The sequence below is a fragment of the Schistocerca gregaria genome, chromosome 1 (genome assembly GCF_023897955.1).
Source record: "Schistocerca gregaria isolate iqSchGreg1 chromosome 1, iqSchGreg1.2, whole genome shotgun sequence".
Lineage (NCBI taxonomy): Eukaryota > Metazoa > Arthropoda > Insecta > Orthoptera > Acrididae > Schistocerca > Schistocerca gregaria.
The window spans coordinates 676,846,809-676,866,571 of record NC_064920.1 but is presented as its reverse complement, the minus strand read 5'-3'; the positions used below and the strand labels follow the sequence as shown (position 1 = coordinate 676,866,571).

At 43.3% G+C, this 19,763-nt stretch overlaps 1 protein-coding gene across 1 annotated transcript in view; it reads right to left on the bottom strand.

Annotated features, from left to right (window-relative positions):
* Nucleotides 1-294: 294 nt before the first annotated feature.
* The window catches only part of LOC126301749 (odorant receptor Or2-like), a 127,293-nt gene continuing 107,824 nt past the window's right edge, over nucleotides 295-19,763 (bottom strand). The window contains exons 5-6 of the mRNA XM_049991718.1: nucleotides 5,330-5,485; nucleotides 295-677 (exon numbers count right to left, since the gene is read on the bottom strand). Coding sequence (XP_049847675.1) covers nucleotides 597-677; nucleotides 5,330-5,485 — 237 coding nt within the window. The 3' untranslated portion in view covers nucleotides 295-596. The remainder of the gene's footprint in view (nucleotides 678-5,329; nucleotides 5,486-19,763) is intronic.

The window sequence follows — 19,763 nt, the reverse complement described above, 5'->3', positions numbered from 1 at the left end:
CTTTCCTTAATCTTTCTTCTGAGATAAGTCGTAAGGTCAGTATTGCCTCACGTGTGCCAGTATTTCTACGGAATCCAAACTGATCTTCTCCGAGGTCGGCTTCTACTAGTTTTTCTTCGTCTGTAAAGAATTCGTGTTAGTATTTTGCAGCTGTGCCTTATTAAACTGATTGTTTGGTAATTTTCACATCTGTCAACACCTGCTTTCTTTGGCATTGGAATTATTATATTCTTCGATTCTAAATTACACAATATGTTTTAGAATTAAGCAATTTTTTGGTATTCAGCTTCTCATATGTGTGTCAGTACATTTGTGACAGCGTGGTTTACAGTATCAAGCACAAATATATTAGCTGTGATCAAAACATTGTTGGATGTCAGACTTGTGTGGTTTTATTATTAAATCTGAAACGAATTTCGTAACGTTTTGCTGACACATAAAGAAAAGTTGCAGTTTAATTAATGTGCGTGATAAGCAAAGTATCAGTCATTTCAGCTGTATTTTAGAATTAATGAGTTGACAGTGGATGTTCGATGAAAAGTCTGGCTGAATCTTCTCTTGTTCGACATCTTGTGGGACATCGACGTGTGTTATCGTTACGGAGAAGCTTCGTTCCCCTCTTCAAGATTTTTCATTTGCCGCAACAGCGTGTAGAACGAGTACGACGCATTTAATAGCTACAACAAAAAAAGAAACGTATCTTTATTAATTAACGTAGGAAAATTCTGATGTGTTGCCTTATTGAAATTATGTCAGAGCTAACAAAGAACTGCGAAGGACTAACTCTGGAATTTCATTGTGCGATGTTCTAAACATATAACCTAATTACTAGATATTTTATAGACAGGGTATGGGGAGCGGGGAAGCATACAGCAGTGCCTAATACAATCATTTAATGGGGAACATACATCAATTAAAAAAAGAACGACATTATCGCAACTACACAGACAGTAAGGTGTATTTCAGTAATTAGCTGCAGCATATACCTGACAGAGACGAGACGTGGCTTCTATGAGACAGTAAAACAGATACCGATTGCAATCATCTGTTGGAAGGGTTCAGTGAGTGCCACTGAAATTTGTAACTGTCTCCTTCAATTCAGCTGATGCCCTTTGAGAGGAGTAGGCCACTTCCCGACACCTGATTTCTACTATAGCGTCACAAACACAACTGTACACCGCACAAGCACTCATTGCAGTAAGCCACATCATGAAGGTACACAATTGATGCTTCATGATAGAATGGAGCATTCAGTAGCAGACTGACTTCTTTGGGACCCTGCCAAGAATAGCATTTCAGGATTCCCACATCAGCCCTTTAAGCTCATTTCGTGAGTAAGGAGGTCCTTTTGGCTTGTAGTGAGGTAACAGTTTTGGCATTTTAGGCGATATAGCTTTATTTTTGTGGAAACAATAGTGTTTTTTGCTACGTGAGTGGGCGCGGTTTAATTTGCTTTATCATTTTGGTTTAAGCTTAAATCTACAGCCAAAACCTGATGATCGCTTTCACTCGCTTTGGTCACTACTAGAGGCATCTTGCAAACCGGACTAGTCCTCCTATCCAGTCTAATCTGCCTAAGAAATGGTGTAACCGTGTCTGGTGCACCTGGCTGCTGCATCCGGTCCCTTTATCCAGGGCCTCAGTTAGCGCGAGCAGCCACTGGGAACGGACGTGTCCTCAAGACAGGCAAGCGCTGATAGTGTACAGGCTTGTGCACTTTGCTTATGAATAAAAGTACTTTTATAGCACTTCAGGATTTCTTCCTGACTATGGAGGTTCTTTTGGCTTCTGTAAGGTAACAGTTTTAGCATTGTAGGCAATATAGCTTTTTAGGAAATTCAAAATTCTGAGATCAATTGTGTAAAGAGTGTGCCAAGAATACAAATTTCTTGTGTAACCTTTCACCACGGACAATGTTGTGGCCGGAGGCGTTCATTTAATGACTGAGACCAGCAGCATTTACGTGGAGTTGTCAGTGCTCACACACAAGCAACACTGCGTGAATAAGTGCAGAAAACAAAGTGGGACGTATGATGAACATATCTGTTAGGACAGTGAGGCAAAATTGGGCGTTAACGGGCTATGGCAGCAGACTACAGACGTGAGTGTCTTTGCTAACAGCACAACATTGCCTACAGCATCTCTCCTGGGTGAGAGACAATATCAGTTGGACCCTAGACGACAGAAAAACTGTCACCTAGTCAGACGACTCCTGATTTCAATTGGTAAGAGTTGATGGTAGGGTTCAAGTTTGACACAGACCCCACAAAGCCATGGACCCAAGTTGTCAACAAGGCATTATGCAAGCTGGTGGTGGCTCCACAATGGTGTGTGCTATGTTTACAAGGTACGGACTGTGTCCTCTCATCCAACTGAATCAATCACTGACTGGAAATAGTTATGTTCGGCTACCTGAAGACCATTTGCAGCCGTTTGCAACAGAATTTTTATGGATGACAATGAGCCATGTCGCCAGGCCACAATTGTTCGCGACTGGTTTGAAGAACATTATGGACATTTTGAGAATGATTTGGCCACCCAGCTCACCCATCATAAATCCCACTGAACGTTTGCGGGACATAACCGAGAGGCCAGGTCATGCGCAATGTCCTGCACTGGCAATACTTTTGCAATTATGGATGGCTACAGAGGCAGAGGGACTCAATATTTCTACAGACCTAATAATATACACGATGTGCATGGATCACAAGGAAACCACGAGGGTATAATAGTAATGGAAGAACAAAAGCAAAACGAGGAAAATGGAATGTAGTCGAATTAAGTCGGGTGACGCTGAGGGAATTAGGTTAGGAAATGAGACACTTCAAGTAGTAAAGGAGTTTTGCTATTTGGGGAGCAAAATAACTGATGATGGTCGAAGCAGAGAGGATATAAAATGTAGCGTTCCTGAAGAAGAGAAATTTGTTAACATCGAGTATAGATTTACGTCTCAGGAAGTCATTTCTGAAAGTATTTGTATGGAGTGTAGCCATGTATGGAAGTGAAACATGGATGATAAATAGTTTGGACAAGAAGAGAATAGAAGCTTTCGAAATGTGGTGCTACAGAAGAATTCTGAAGATTAGATGGGTAGATCACATAACTAATGAGGAAGTATTTAATAGGATTGGGGAGAAGAGAAGTTTGTGGCACAACTTGACGAAAAGAAGGGATCGGTTGGTAGGACATGTTCTGCGGCGTCAAGGGATCACAAATTTAGTATTGGAGGGCAGCGTGGGGGATAAAAATCGTAGAGGGAGACCAAGACATGAATACACTAAGCAGATTCAGAAGGATGTAGGTTGCAGTAGGTACTGGGAGATGAAGAAGCTTGCACAGGATAGAGTAGCATGGAGAGCTGCATCAAACCAGTCTCAGGACTGAAGACCACTACAACAACAACAACAACAACAAGGGTAAGCGTTCAAACTAAAAAGGGCACAATGAAGGACAGTAGGCTTGTATCTACTGTTAAACCTGTACATGAAATGCTACAGAAAACAAAAAAAATTGGAAATACGATGAAAATTCTGAGTGAAAGGATATCAACTGTATCTATCATTGAGGGTCTTATCATCCTCTGTGAAAGTGAGGAAGAATTAAAGCATATCTCGAATGGAAGGAATAGTCTACTGGGTGCAGAATACAGACTGAGAAATAAAAAAAAGGGAAATGAAAGTATTAGAGACCACCTGGAATGAAACTAGTAACAAACTTAACTTCAAAATTGGAATATCTGACAAAATGTAGAAATTCTGCTGCTTTGGAAGTATGTAACACTTGATGATCTCCTGGTGGAATCTTCTCAGGAAAATGATGACCAGAAGAAACAAAACTGGTGTTCTATGGATCTGAGCAAGGAATGTTTGATCCCTTAATCACTCAGGTAAGTTCGAAAATTTAAAAAGGGAAATGGATAGGTTGATGTCGGCTGTAATGGGAATTAATGAAGTTCGGTGACAGGAGGGACAGAACTTCTGGTCGCGTGAATACAGGATTATAAATACAAAATCAAATAGGGGTAATGCAGGAATAGATTTAATAATGAATAAGAAAACAGGAATGTTGGTGAGCTACTATGAACAGCCTAGTGAACGCATTACCGTAGATAGACACAGCCAGCAAATGACATTCTGTGAGGTCTACTGATAGCCTTGGGAGAGGCAGGTCTTATCTTTGAAGCAAAATTAAGGAGACGGCAGTGAGTTCTCTCTCACCATACCCTCACAACACGGATGTACCTACCAATGCAGGACCAGATGCCTGCAAGTCAACTGTATACGTTTTGTATTAGACTAAGGAAGTGTTTGTGTGAAGTTCAGATTTTATGTTTTTCTATTTGTGTACCAGAGCAAACGACGGGGAACTATGGTACAGTCCGACTGGGAAACTACATTAAAACACCTTGAATATTCCCATGAAAAGTGTTCTCTTATGTAGACAAATATAAACATATTTGAAATCCTTTAGGTTAACTGGTATTGAGCCCATCTGACACGGCCAAACTTATCTTCGTGATGAGGGACGTTACGCTGTCAGCCTGTGCAAGGACCCTTCTGCTACAGTAAGAAATGTGACTGTAAAATGTGTGTGACAGGTGATTCGACTATATAAACTGAAGGGTTAGGAAAAGTTCCGTCTAAGACTTCTGGTTGTGTGACTTTAATGCCTATCTCAAAAGAAGAATTTCTGTTGGTGATGGAGAGCTTGCATGATGCCCCTCTATAGTCTAGGAAATATCGCTATTTACAAAGCTGACATGATTTTGTGCCTCTTCAACAAGAGGCTGGTCTACGTAGATCTGGTAGCGGGGTCTTGGACTCCTTTTAACGGGAGGTTAATATTCGTAAGTTGGGTCTTAATGGTAGGTATTTACCAAGGAGATCAAATCTCTATTAGCAGAGTAAATCTTCAGTAGTGGCCATTTACTTTGAGGGGGATGTCTCGGTTTCAGTGATGACCAACATCAGAAAGGGAAGGTGCCTGTATTATGAGATATGTAATGTGAGGAAGGCATTCTCATGATGGCGCAGTTCTTAAATGGTGGATAGTAATTTAGAGGAAAGTGCTGCCCTTGATGTACTAGACCTCTGGTTCTTACTGAGTTGACGGGTACACCTGACGTGGCGGCCACTTACCGAGAGAGAGTTACTGTTGTTGGAGAGATGTTGTATTATGAGATACATAATGTGAGGAAGGCACCCTGATGACCCTGATGGGGTAGTTCTCAAATGGTGGGTAGTAATTTAGAGGAACGTGCTGCTCTTGATGTACTAGACCTCTAGTTCTTACTGAGTTGACTGGTACACCTGACGTGGCGGCCACTCACCGAGAGGAATGTGTCCCTGTTGATGGGGTGCACCTTGCCGGCGGTGAGGAACGACGCTTTCTGAGCCCTGCTCATGACGATGCGCAGCAGGTTGGTCACCCGCCGGTCGGCTCCTGGCCACCGGCAGCTGTACACCGCGAATGACACGTACTCGCTCTGTGGGCAAAAGTTACAACTTCAGTGGCTGACATCACGGATTCAGATTTAACCCTTTTGAAACTTCCCCTTTGAATGTAAAGATTGGCAGTGCTGGAAAAGCTCTTACGTTATTAGATTTTCAAACAGCTGAGCAAAACTCAACGTACTCAGACGGTTTTTTCTTTACTTATTCTAATCATCTCTAAACTGACACACAATCTGACTTTCAATAATCCCTAAAAAAGAATGGCCCTGACTAACAATAGCCTATACCTTACATGAATCACTTACCCCACAAAAATCTTCATTACTCGAACTACTGAAATACAGCGATCGCCAATACTGCCAGCTAAATAAAAGAAACTACTGAAGGCACTAACTACTGATAGGCACAGTTAGCAAATGAAAGATTTTGATACAGAATAAATAATGTATTTACCTTAATAATGTTCAAAAGTCATTATATATATATATATATATATATATATATATATATATATATATATATATATATATATATATATATGGGTCTTCCACGATCAGTCCTGTACATAGAGGGCGGGAGACCCGTCTAAATACACTCCTGGAAATTGAAATAAGAACACCGTGAATTCATTGTCCCAGGAAGGGGAAACTTTATTGACGCATTCCTGGGGTCAGATACATCACATGATCACACTGACAGAACCACAGGCACATAGACACAGGCAACAGAGCATGCACAATGTCGGCACTAGTACAGTGTATATCCACCATTCGCAGCAATGCAGGCTGCTATTCTCCCATGGAGACGATCGTAGAGATGCTGGATGTAGTCCTGTGGAACGGCTTGCCATGCCATTTCCACCTGGCGCCTCAGTTGGACCAGCGTTCGTGCTGGACGTGCAGACCGCGTGAGACGACGCTTCATCCAGTCCCAAACATGCTCAATGGGGGACAGATCCGGAGATCTTGCTGGCCAGGGTAGTTGACTTACACCTTCTAGAGCACGTTGGGTGGCACGGGATACATGCGGACGTGCATTGTCCTGTTGGAACAGCAAGTTCCCTTGCCGGTCTAGAAATGGTAGAACGATGGGTTCGATGAGGGTTTGAATGTACCGTGCACTATTCAGTGTCCCCTCGACGATCACCAGAGGTGTACGGCCAGTGTAGAAGATTGCTCCCCACACCATGATGCCGGGTGTTGGCCCTGTGTGCCTCGGTCGTATGCAGTCCTGATTGTGGCGCTCACCTACACGGCGCCAAACACGCATACGATCATCATTGGCACCAAGGCAGAAGCGACTCTCATCGCTGAAGACGACACGTCTTCATTCGTCCCTCCATTCACGCCTGTCGCGACACCACTGGAGACGAGCTGCACGATGTTGGGGCGTGAGCGGAAGACGGCCTAACGGTGTGCGGGACCGTAGCCCAGCTTCATGGAGACGGTTGCGAATGGTCTTCGCCGATACCCCAGGAGCAACAGTGTCCCTAATTTGCTGGGAAGTGGCGGTGCGGTCCCCTACGGCACTGCGTAGGATCCTACGGTCTTGGCGTGCATCCGTGCGTCGCTGCGGTCCGGTCCCAGGTCGACGGGCACGTGCACCTTCCGCCGACCACTGGCGACAACATCGATGTACTGTGGAGACCTCACGCCCCACGTGTTGAGCAATTCGGCGGTACGTCCACCCGGACTCCCGCATGCCCACTATACGCCCTCGCTCAAAGTCCGACAGCTGCACATACGGTTGACGTCCACGCTGTCGCGGCATGCTACCAGTGTTAAAGACTGCGGTGGAGCTCTGTATGCCACGGCAAACTGGCTGACACTGACGGCGGCGGTGCACAAATGCTGCGCAGCTAGCGCCATTCGACGGCCAACACCGCGGTTCCTGGTGTGTCCGCTGTGCCGTGCGTGTGATCTTTGCTTGTACAGCCCTCTCGCAGTGTCCGGAGCAAGTATGGTGGGTCTGACACACCGGTGTCAATGTGTTCTTTTTTCCATTTCCAGGAGTGTATATATCATGACATCCATCTTTACAAATTTCCTTTTTCTGATGAACACACGTCCAGATCGTCCGTTCTCAAAACTCTGGCATCTCTCTCTCCACATCCACCACTGCTGGCGGCTCAACTCCAACTGCGCAACGCTACGCGCTGTTCACATCCAACTGCCCAACACTACAACAGCGAATATTCCAACAATGCCAACCAGACACAGATTGTACACACCGCAGTGGGTGATTTTCATATAAAGCGCTACGTGGCGTTACCAACATGAAAACCTAAACAGCCTACTTACACTTTGTTGCCTGCTGGTACCTTTAAGTACCACCTCTTGCGATCGCTATTTTTTCGACTGCACACATATTTCCCACAGCCTGGGATTATTGTACCTTTAAGTACATGTTCGTGTTGAGTTGTAAACACTTCACTGGCTTCTGATCTCGTTTCCATAATCTTTGGTGGCACCTGAAGGTTTGCTTTGGAAAGATCGTATTTGTTTTATTTACTGTCCTACGACTGCTAGCAATTTTGTGTTTACTAGCAAAGATATGATGAAGCTTAGCAGTTCTTTTGTTAAATCTGTAGTCTTTATTTACTAAATAAGCCGAAAACGGTGTGATACTTTACAGTACCGTCTGACCGTATGTGCAATTTTCTTGTTGTCGCACAAGCGTGGTTTGTCGCTTTCTTTGATTTTGCATGCTGCATTTCACTAACTTTCTCGATCTGTTTGCATAAGGGTCAGACTCCTTTTAGTGTTAGCACGCCTCTCACTACTGTCAATGTTGTTTCACACAGAAGTACCACTTTTTGGGCGTTGGCCTTACTAACAGATGACAGAATTGTTGCAGCCCTTCTAAGAGGTCCGCCAGATTATTATGACGTTACGGAAGTAAGGAAGATCAGGACAATGATACTGATGCAAATCAAGCTAATAATCCTACCGGCTTATATTTTCACGAGATTTTTGTAAAAACTTTAGATTTTGATGCAATCGTTGAAAGGAAAATATTTAAGGTACACTGCCGCCCGGTACTCACACGAAAAGGTGTCAATGAAGCCACACCTTCCCTTGGGGCCTCGATACTCGCAGATTTCGCAGTCGAAAACAATTAGCAGTGCGGTGAGGAACAGGGCGACGTTCTTCACAATCTTTGAAGATGCTGACCCTGTGTAAGGAAATCGTGGGCCTGAAACCCCACTGAACATGATCACACGCTTTGGAGTGTAGTGCGACAGCAATTTTTTGTTGTGCTATACAGGCTGGAACTACTACAGATTAGCATTAGACGAAATCTGAATGTGATCTTCTTTTCCCGCCCTCCTGTGGCGTGATCACGGGGAGGGTGGAGCTATATAAAGGGGGGACGGGGCGTTGCGGCATTAACTCATGCGTCAATAAAAGGGCACAGGCTACGTCTATGAGGCACCAGTTCGACAACACGGTCAGTGCTACACATGCATCTTTGTCGGGCACTTTAATAATGTACCTGTACAGAGATGATGATGATAATAATGTCCGGTTTGTGGGGCGCTCAACTGCTCGGTCATCAGCGCCCGTACAAAGTCCCAATTTTTAACAGTGCATTTTTTCAAAATCTAATCTAGGCACTGTCACAAATGATCAAGATGATGATGATGAAATGATGAGGGCAACACAAACACCCAGTCCCCGGGCAGAGAAGCCCCCAACCCGCCCGGGAATCGAACCTGGGACCTCGTGACCCAGAGGCAGCAACGCTACCTGTACAGAGGCAGCCACTGATTATCGTGCACTAGTGTGGCTCAGGCCTGACTTTCGACACCCCTTAGATTCCGCGTGCGTCCAGCAGGCGCTAGCTCACCGACATAGCTCCACTGAGCTCAGGGCTGTCGAAAGGGATGTGTATCACACCGGCGCCAGCAACCAGTGGCTGGCTGTCTATGGCTAAGAGAGCTGTTCCGAAAGAAAGGTCCGATCGGGTTCGAAATGGAAACTACAGTGAGAATTCGATGAAGCTTTGCACACATGTGCTGGACAGTTTCTCTAGTATTCCCGTCGATCCCGCCACATCGCTCTTTCCAGTTCTGAGCACACAGTGACCACGTAAAAACGTCTCCCGCCAACTATGAGTGCCTGGTGAGAGATTTAGCCCGACGGCATGCACCCCACATAACGTAACTGTCGTCTTTTTAAGTCTTGATTAAACTCTAGGTTGCACTCTGCAGGGGCAATAAAAATGCTCCTGCAGCATCTTCAGTGGCAAGTGTTTGCTCCCCCTGAATTTCATCTCTGCTCACATAAACCGCTCTCTATAAAGACAACATTTTAGCACAAGCAGTGAGCTGTAGACCAGCGTAGAGAACTGGCGGAAACGAGAGGGGGCTGCCTTCTCCGATTAGGCTACTGAAAAGTTGGTACAACTTTACGACAAATGTCTAAGTTGGATCGGCGACTACGTGAAGTAGCTGGAAGTGTAGCAACTGTTTCAAATAAAACATTTTTTGATTTTCACAGTGATTTCCATTTAGCAACCAATCGAACCTCACTTTTCTACATAGTCCGCATGTATTTTTAAAGTGCTCAACAAAGACGCGCAGGTGACACTGATTGTGTACCTGGTTCGAGGCGCTTTAGAGCGTCCTTCGCCGTTTTCCTCATGGTTGTCTCAATGTCGCACCTCTCTGCGATTACGCCACAGGAGGACTGAAACAGCATGAACACCCTTTACTGCTCCCGATCACACTCAACACCATTCTAAACGTACTATTTGATTTATAGCAACAAAAAAGAAAAAAAAACTAACCATCAGAAGAAACTGTTTGCTGCTACCCTAACAACTGATGGGCAAGCACACAATCACTTAATAAATTTTGTGCTTCGTCTGCTATTATAAAGCAGGAGTCTGGTTGTGCAAAGCTGCATTGTGCCCTTAAGAAATTCTTTAGATAATAGTAAGCCAGCGTATGAAACAATCAATGAATGTGAAAGAAAAATAAATCTGAAATATTAAATAAGGTGAATCTGGAATAGTCCGTTAGGACAACAACATACTCTGCCACCAAAGGTTCGTTCAATGTCAGTTTTATTCAAGTCAAGAAAACAAGTTAATTGAAATGGTCATACAGTGATGATAATACCCCAAGAATTAAATATGATTTTCGAATACTAGTGCAAACACAGCAAGCAAAGAGTACGCACAACGTTTACTTTTGTACCAAAGGCATTGGCATGTGCTTTGATTGTTTGAGCTAAGCAAATTCCCTGCATTTAAGCAGTCCGCTGAAGTCTACTCGGTGGCCGTGCGGTTCTCGGCGCTTTAATCTGGAACCCCGCGACTGCTACGGTCGCAGGTTCGAATCCTGCCTCGGGCATGGATGTGTGTGATGTCCTTAGGTTAGTTAGGTTTAAGTAGTTCTAAGTTCTAGGGGACTGATGACCTTAGCTGTTGAGTCCCATAGTGCTCAGAGCCATTTGAACCATTTGAAGTCTACTGAATAAATGATCTTCAAATAGAATGCGATATAATTATTCATACTAACACACTATACGCACCTCCAGAATTACAAACTGTTGCACTGAAATGCCTAACTTCGACTATTTGCAACATCATGTTGTTATAAGCGACTCTAGACCAAGCAAGGACTTACCAAGACCAAGGACAGCCACCGAAAGACCCCTAAACATGCTCTACTCACTCCATCCTCAACTTTGTCACATGGCCACCACTGCAATAATGTCAACTCTTAACTTGTAGAGAATAGTCTGAAATTATTTACACATTTTTAAACACGTCCAAACTGTTCCTCAGAAAAATATTACAACCATTAGTAGGAATATTACAGCCGTAGCTGGGGTCGACTGCGATATCATCGGATGATTATTGTGGCACTACTAAGACATCAAAAAAGGCCTGCTTACATGCAGGGAATTTGCTTAGCTCAAACAATCAAAGCACATGCCAATGCCTTTGGTACAAAAGTAAACGTTGTGCGTACTCTTTGCTTGCTGTGTTTGCACTAGTATTCGAAAATCATATTTAATTCTTGGGGTATTATCATCACTGTATGACCATTTCAATTAACTTGTTTTCCTAACTTGAATAAAACTGACATTGAAAGAAACTTTGGTGGCAGAGTATGTTGTTGTCCTAACGGAATCAAAATATTACGTGCAAAGAAAAGGAAATGTTTGAGATGGTTAAGACACCCAGATATGTAAGACTGATTTCATACTACGAGAAACACTGTATTAAGGGAAAGGCTTAAAAATACATATTTAATGACGAAAGCAACAATTCAGATAACAAAATTAAATCTATATTGATAACATTTAGAGAGAAACCAGGAAATCAGTTAAGGGCTGTGAAGGCTTTTTTTATCAAAGAAAACAGCGGAATAATAAATGATAGTGGTTAAGTAGCCAATGTATTTAATTATCACATCATTGAAGATTAGAAGATTGACATGGGTAGTGCAAGGGATAGAGGAATAGAATACATGAAACATCTTATACATACAAGCGAATTTCAATTAGTCTGCTATGAAAAAGAAGTTAAGAATGTAAGTAACAAAACAAAAACTCATGAGGTTGATAAAAATGAAATGAGCGTACGGCATCGTTGGCCGAGAGGCCCCATCTGGGGAAGTTCGGCCGCCAAATGCAAGTCCAATTTCAATCGACGTCCCGTTGGGCGACTTGAGCGTCGGTGATGAGGATGACATGATGATGTGGACAACGTAACCTCCAGTCCCCGAGCGGAGAAAATCTCCAACCCGGGCCCGCTTGCATGGGAGGCGGATACGTTACCATCCAGCTAAGCAGGCGGACACGAGGTTGCTAATATCTCGAGTGAAGTACTAAACTCGTGTTCTTAATGTGTATGCAACGTTTTCTGTCACATATGCATCACATCACTACGACATAGGGTATTTCCAGAGAGACTAAAACATGCTATTGTCACACCCCTTCACAAGAAAGATAGGAAGACAGATACTAATAATCATCAACCAATTTCACAGCTTATCTCATTCTCTAAGGCACTGGGAAAAATTATATGTGCAAGAACCATAAAACTCCTATTTCAAAATTAGACGCTTTTCCAGTCTCAGTTAGGGCTGAGTGACAGAATATTGCCAGTTGTTATCATTTATGACTTTCCTAAGCATCTGATTGAGAATTTCACAATATTCTCCTGAGGAAGCTCCTATATCATGGTATGAAAGATCTAATCAGTTTTCATCCTGTCTAACTACAAGGATGGAGACAGTAGCATTAAGAAACTCAGGTAGTGTACACACCGAAACAGCATCTTTCAAATGGGAATAAATCCCTGCAGGCGTACCACTGGTATGGATACTGGGTCTACTTTTGTTCTTGTTATAAATAAATGACCTCCCATCACTTATCCAAGAAGTATAATTCTCTTTGCTGGTGGTGTAAATAGTATAATCAAGTCTTATGGAGTAACTCCAGCACTTGAAAATGTAAATAATATTTTACTGAAAATTAATAAGTGGACAGTCACAGAATTTAGATAAAACACTATATATGCAATTCAGTACTGTACAAGACGTGACCACAGCATTATAAATAATGCATGAGGGCATGTCAATAAACGAATCAGAATATTTCAAATTCTTGGGTGTTGATAATGATAGGAAGTACTCGTAGATGTTAAATGTCTAGTCTCTGCAAATTTTGCGTTAAGAACGATATAAGATTTTGGGAATGAAAATGTAACAAGTTGACTTCTTTTTCCTTCTATCAATCACTGGTTCTTTATGGCATCATATTGTGGGGTGTCGTTGAGAAAAAAACGTTTGTTGCACAGTAGCGCGTAATAGGGATAATACGTGGCGTCCACTCTAGAACCTCTTGTAAAGAGCTCTTTAAATGTTTGAGGATACTGACAACAGCCTCATGCTGTATTTAGTCACTTATGAAATTTGTTGTCACGATACTATACTTCACAACTTCTACTCTACAAAAGAATTTCGGAACATATAGTGGTGTAGCCGTGTGGGTGTGTTTAAGAAAGGGAGAAAGAGATATTGAACATAGGTATAAAGCAACGGACGCATTAAAAATTAAGATGTAACATAAATTTAAAACTAACCTGTTCGATATCATAGCTAGAAGTCTCAATTATGATCTACGGAAGATGCAAAAAATAAAAAAATAAAAATCGCTGTCAGTTCACAGCAAAACTCACATCTCTCTTCCTATAAGTACTTTAGATAGTACATACACTCACTGATTATTGAAATTAGACATTTTCTGCACTAAAAGATAACAATCCTATCCACAAAACATGGCGTCATGATACGAGAGAATTCAAATGGGTCCGATAGGCTGGCCTGCTCAAAGCCTCAGCAAGAGCCCAGTTTGCATCAAATCCGAACAGCAATCACACATCAGACTTCAAGAAGAATAGAAAAGAAACCATTTTCAATCCCTAATAGTTAATGGATTGTTCTCCCCCACACGTTGCACTGTGTAATAATATTAAAAAGAGGCCTTTCTCCCTGCTATGTCTTTTCGGGGGCGAGTAATGGGTCCTCAGAGACTCCACTACAGGAGAGCATACAACTCTTATACTGAAGCGCCAAAGAAAGTAGTATAGCGGCCACGGTGGCCAAGCGGTTCTAGACGCTTCAGTCAGGAACCGCGCGACTGCTGCGGTCGCAGGTTCTAATCCTGCCTCGGGCATGGATGTGTGTGATGTCTTTAGGTTAGTTAGGTGTAAGGAGTTCCAAGTTCTAGGGGACTGATGATCTCAGATGTTAAGCCCCATAGTGCTCAGAACCATTTGAACCATTTTGAAAGTGGTATAGGCATGCCTATTCAAATACAGAGGCAGACTGTAGCGCTGCGATATGCAGAGTCTATACCGTATAAGACAAAAAGTGTCTGGCGCAGTTGTTAGATCGGTTACTGCTGATACAATGGCAGTTTATCAAGATTTCAGTGAGTTTGAAAGTGCTGTTATAGTCGACGCACGAGCGGTGGGACACAGCATCTCCGAGGTAGCGATGAAGTGGGGATTTTCCCATACGATCATTTCACGAGTGTAACGTGAATATCAGGAAACTGGTAAAACATCAAATCTCCGACATCGGTGCTGCCGGAAACAGATCCTGCAAGAACGGGGCCAACGATGACTGAAGAGAATCTTACAACGTGACAGAAGTGCAACACTTCCGTAAATTGCAGCAGATCTCAATTCTGGGTCATCAAGAAGTGTCAACGTGCGAACCACTGAACGAAACATCATCGATATGAGCTTTCAGAGTCGAAGGCCCACTCGTGTACCCTTCATGAATGCATGATACAAATATTTACGCCTCGCCTTGACGCGTCAACACCGACATTGGACTGTTGATGACTGGAAACATGTTGCCTGGTCAGACGAGTCTCGTTTCAAATTGTATCGAGTGGGTGGACGTGTGCGGGTATAGAGGCAACATCATGATTCCATGGACCCTGCATGTCAGCAGGGGAACTGTTCAAAGTGGTGGAGGTTCTGTAATGGTGTGGGGCGTGTGGAACCCCTGATACGCCTAGATACGCCTCTGACAGGTGATACGTACGCGAGCATCCTGTCTGATCACCTGCATCCATTCATGTTCATTGAGCATTCCGACAGACTCGGAAAATTCCAGCAGGACAATGCGACACCCCACACGTCCAGAATTGCTGCAAAGTGGCCCCAGGAACACTCTTCTGAGTTTAAACACTTCCGCTGGCCGTCAAACTCCCCAAACATGAACATTATTGAGCACATATGGGATGCCTTGCATGCAACGTGCTCTTCAGAAGAGATCTCCACTCCCCCCCCCCCCCCCCCCCAATCCCCCCTCCCTCACCCCATACTATTACGGATTTATAGACAACCCTGCAGGACTCATGATGTCAGTTCCATGCAGCACTACTTCAGACATTATTCGAGTCCATGCCACGTCGTGTCGCGGCATTTCTGAGTGCTCGCAGATGCCGTACACGATGTTAGGCAGGTGTACAAGTTTCTTTGGTTCTTCAGAGTATATTAACTACAATAACGCCAGGAGCCTCACAAGGAATATAACGGAGGTCTGACGTCGCGTCATTGCCAAGAACATATTGGCTCAGTTGTAGGTGAAGCAAATAGAAGGCTAGTCAGAGGCAGGACACCGGAAAACAGAACTTAGTCTACAAAGAGAATGCGTACAATATACATCTGGATACTGCCCAAATGTATGGGACCTGTATCAGATGGAATTAACATGAAGAGTGGTGCTTAATGGTCACAGACTTGTTCAGCTAGCTAGAGAATGTAACTGTAGCGTTGAAAAATCTGAAGTGGCAGATGCTCGAAGAAAGACGCCATACACCTTCTTGCAAAATCCGTCTTTCAGTAGAGAAAATTACGAAAATCCTTCTGTCCGCCAGAGATCGTACAGACAGAGTTAGTCAAATAAAACCAAACAAAGAAGCGCACGAGGTCACTCTCTCTACAATTCATCCTTCAATGGCCGTACCGTAGGTGCAACCACAACGGAGGGGTATCTAATGAGAGGCCAGACAAACGTGTGGTTCCTGAAGAGGGGCAGCAGTATTCGTGGTCCTTACGTTGGCGGCAGTAGAATCGTCCTGAAGTCAGCCTCAAGTGCGGTTATCTAAATTTTCCAGTAAGTATTTCGCGAAAGGAATGTCGGTTTCCTTCAGAGGATTCCCATTCCATTTCACAGAGCATTTCCATAAAACTCGCGTGTTTATCGAACCTATCGGTAACAAATTTAGCTCCAATCCTGTGAGCTACTTCGATGTTTTCCTTTACTCCGACCTGAAGGGGATCCCAAACATTAGAGCAGTACTCAAGATTGGTTACACTGGTGATCTATATGCGATCTCCTTTATACACTGCCGGAAAATAAATTAGTATGCCCTTTTAGAGGTTTCCAATTCACTCCGGGTTTATTGATGAAAAAGTGCATATGAAGTACACGAAACTATTACAATTACAGAAAAATAGCGCAAACGGCTCTGACGTACAAGGTGTCGACCCATGCTGAAATACCACGCGGCGTAGCCTCTACAGGTGGCAAGGAAGGCGCTGATTCTGACACCCAGCCGATCGTACTGATGGTGAATACTTCCTGGGATGTAATATGCCACGCCTGCTTGACCTATTCACGTAGTTCTATAAGAGTTGTTGGTCCAGAAATTGTGCTGGCCATGGAAGCTGCTGCACATCTTGCACATCGCGTTGAGTTTCACATGCAGTATGTATGTGTGAACCATGGACCTTGCCGTTGGTGGGGAGGCTTGCGTGCCTCAGCGATACAGATGGCCGTACCGTAGGTGCACCAACAACGGAGGGGTATCTGTTGAGACGCCAGACAAACGTGTGGTTCCTGAAAAGGGACAGCAGCCTTTTCAGTAGTTGCAGGGGCAGCAGTCTGGATGATTAACAGATCTAGCCTTGCAACACGAACCAAAACGGCCTTGCTGTGCTGGTACTGCGAACGGCTGAAAGCTAGGGAAACTACAGCCGTAATTTTTCCCGAGGGCATGCAGTTTTACTGTAGGGTTAAATGATGATGGCGTCCTCTTATGTAAAATATTCCGGAGGTAAAATAGTCCCCCATTCGGATCTTCGGGTGCGGACTACTCAAGAGGATGTCGTTATCAGGAGAAAGAAAACTGGCGTTCTACGGATCGGAGCGTGGAATGTCAGATCCCTTAATCGGGCAGAAAGGTTAGAAAATCTAAAAAGGGAAATTGATAGGTTAAAGTAAGATATAGTGGGAATTAGTGAAGTTCGGTGGCAGGAGGAACAAGACTTCTGGTCAGGTGAATACAGGGTTATAAATACAAAATCGAATAGAGGTAATGCAGGAGTAGGTATAATAATGAATAAAAAATAGGCGTGCGGGTAAGCTACTACAAACAACATAGTGAACGCGTTATTGTGGCCACGATAGACACGAAGCCCACGCCTACTACAGTAGTACAAGTTTATATGCCAACTAGCTCTGCAGATGATGAAGAAATTAACGAAATGTATCATCAGATAAAAGAAATTATTCAGGTAATAAAGGGGGACGAAAATTTAATAGTCATGGGTGGCTGGAATTTGAGCGTAGGGAAAGGGAGAGAAGGAAACATGGAAGGTGAATATGGATTGGGGGAGAGAAATGAAAGAGGAAGCCGTTTGGTAGAATTTTGCACAAAGCATAACTTAATCATAGCTAACACTTGGTTCAAGAATCATAAAACAAGGTTGTATACATGGAAGAATCCTGGAGATACTAAAAGGTATCAGATAGATTATGTAATGGTAAGAAACAGATTTAGGAACCAGGTTTTGGATTGTAAGACATTTCCAGGGGCAGATGTGGACTCTGACCACAATCTATTGGTTATGAACTGCAGAATAAAATTGAAGAAACTGCAAAAACGTGGGAAATTAAGGAGATGGTACCTGGATAAGCTGACTAAACCAGAGATTGTACAGACTTTCAGGGAGGGCATAAGGGAACAATTGACAGTAGTGGGGGAAAGAAGTACAGTAGAAGACGAATGGGTAGCTCTGAGGGATGAAGTAGTGAAGGCAGCAGAGCATCATGTACGTAAAAAAGACGAGGGCTAGTAGAAATCCTTGGGTAACAGGAGAGATATTGAATTTAATTGATGAAAAGAGAAAATATAAAAATGCAGTAAATGAAGCAGGGAAAAAGGAATACAAACGTCTCAAAAATGAGATCGACAGGAAGTGCAAAATGGCTAAGCAGGAATGGCTAGAGGACAAATGTAAGGATGTAGAGGCTTATCTCACTAGGGGTAAGACAGATACTGCCTACAGGAAAATTAAAGAGACCTTTGGAGAAAAGAGAACTACTTGTATGAATATCAAGAGCTCAGATGGAAACCCAGTTCTAACCAAAGAAGGGAAAGCGGACAGGTGGAAGGAGTATATAGAGAGTCTATACATGAGCGATGTACATGAAGACAATATTATGGAAATGGAAGAGAATGTAAATGAAGATGAAATGGGAGATGCGATATTGGGTGAAGAGTTTGACAGAGCACTGACAGACCTGAGTCGAAACAAGGCCCTCGGAGTAGACAACATTCCATTGGAACTACTGACAGCCTTGGGAGAGCCAGTCCTGACAAAACTCTACCATCTGGTGAGCAAGATGTATGAGACAGGTGAAATACCTTCAGACTTCAAGAAGAATATAATAATTCCAATCCCAAAGAAAGCAGTTGTTGACAGATGTGAAAATTACCGAACTATCAGTTTAATAAGTCACAGCTGCAAAACACTAACACGAATTCTTTACAGACGAATGGAAAAACTGGTAGAAGCGGACCTGGGGAAGTTCAGTTTGGAACACGTGAGGCAATACTGACCTTCCGACTTATCTTAGAAGAAAGGTAAAGGAAAGGCAAACCTACGTTTCTAGCATTTGTAGACTTAGAGAAAGCTGTTGACAATGTTGACTGGAATACTCTCTTCCAAGTTCTAAAGGTGGCAGGGGTAAAATACAGGGAGGGAAAGGCTATTTACAATTTGTACAGAAACCAGATGGCAGTTATAAGAGTCGAGAGACATGAAACGGAAGCAGTGGTTGGGAAGGGAGTGAGACAGGGTTGTAGTCTCTCCCCGATGTAATTCAATCTGTATATTGAGCAAGCAGTAAAGGAAACAAAAGAAAAATTCGGAGTAGGTATTAAAATCCATGGAGAAGAAATAAAAACTTTGAAGCTCACCGATGACATTGTAATTCTTTCAGAGACAGCAAAGGATTTGGAAGAGCAGTTGAACGGAATGGACAGTGTCTTGAAAGGAGGATATAAGATGAACATCAACAAAAGCAAAACGAGGATAATGGAATGTAGTCGAATTGAGTCGGGTGATGCTGAGGGTATTAGATTAGGAATGACACACTTAAAATAGTAAAGGAGTTTTGCTATTTCGGGAGCAAAATAAATGATGATGGTCGATGTAGAGAGGATATAAAACGTAGACTGGCAATGGCAAGGAAAGCGTTTCTGAAGAAGAGAATTTTGTTAACATCGAGTATAGATTTAAGTGTCAGGAAGTCGTTTCTGAAAGTATTTGTATGGAGTGTAGCCACATATATGGGAGTGAAACATGGACGATAAATAGTTTGGACAGGAAGAGAATAGAAGCTTTCGAAATGTGGTGCTACAGAAGAATGCTGAAGATGAGATGGGTGGATCACATAACTAATGAGGAGGTACTGAATAGAATTAGGGAGAAGAGGAGTTTGTGGCACAACTTGACGAGAAGAAGGGATCGGTTGGTAGGACA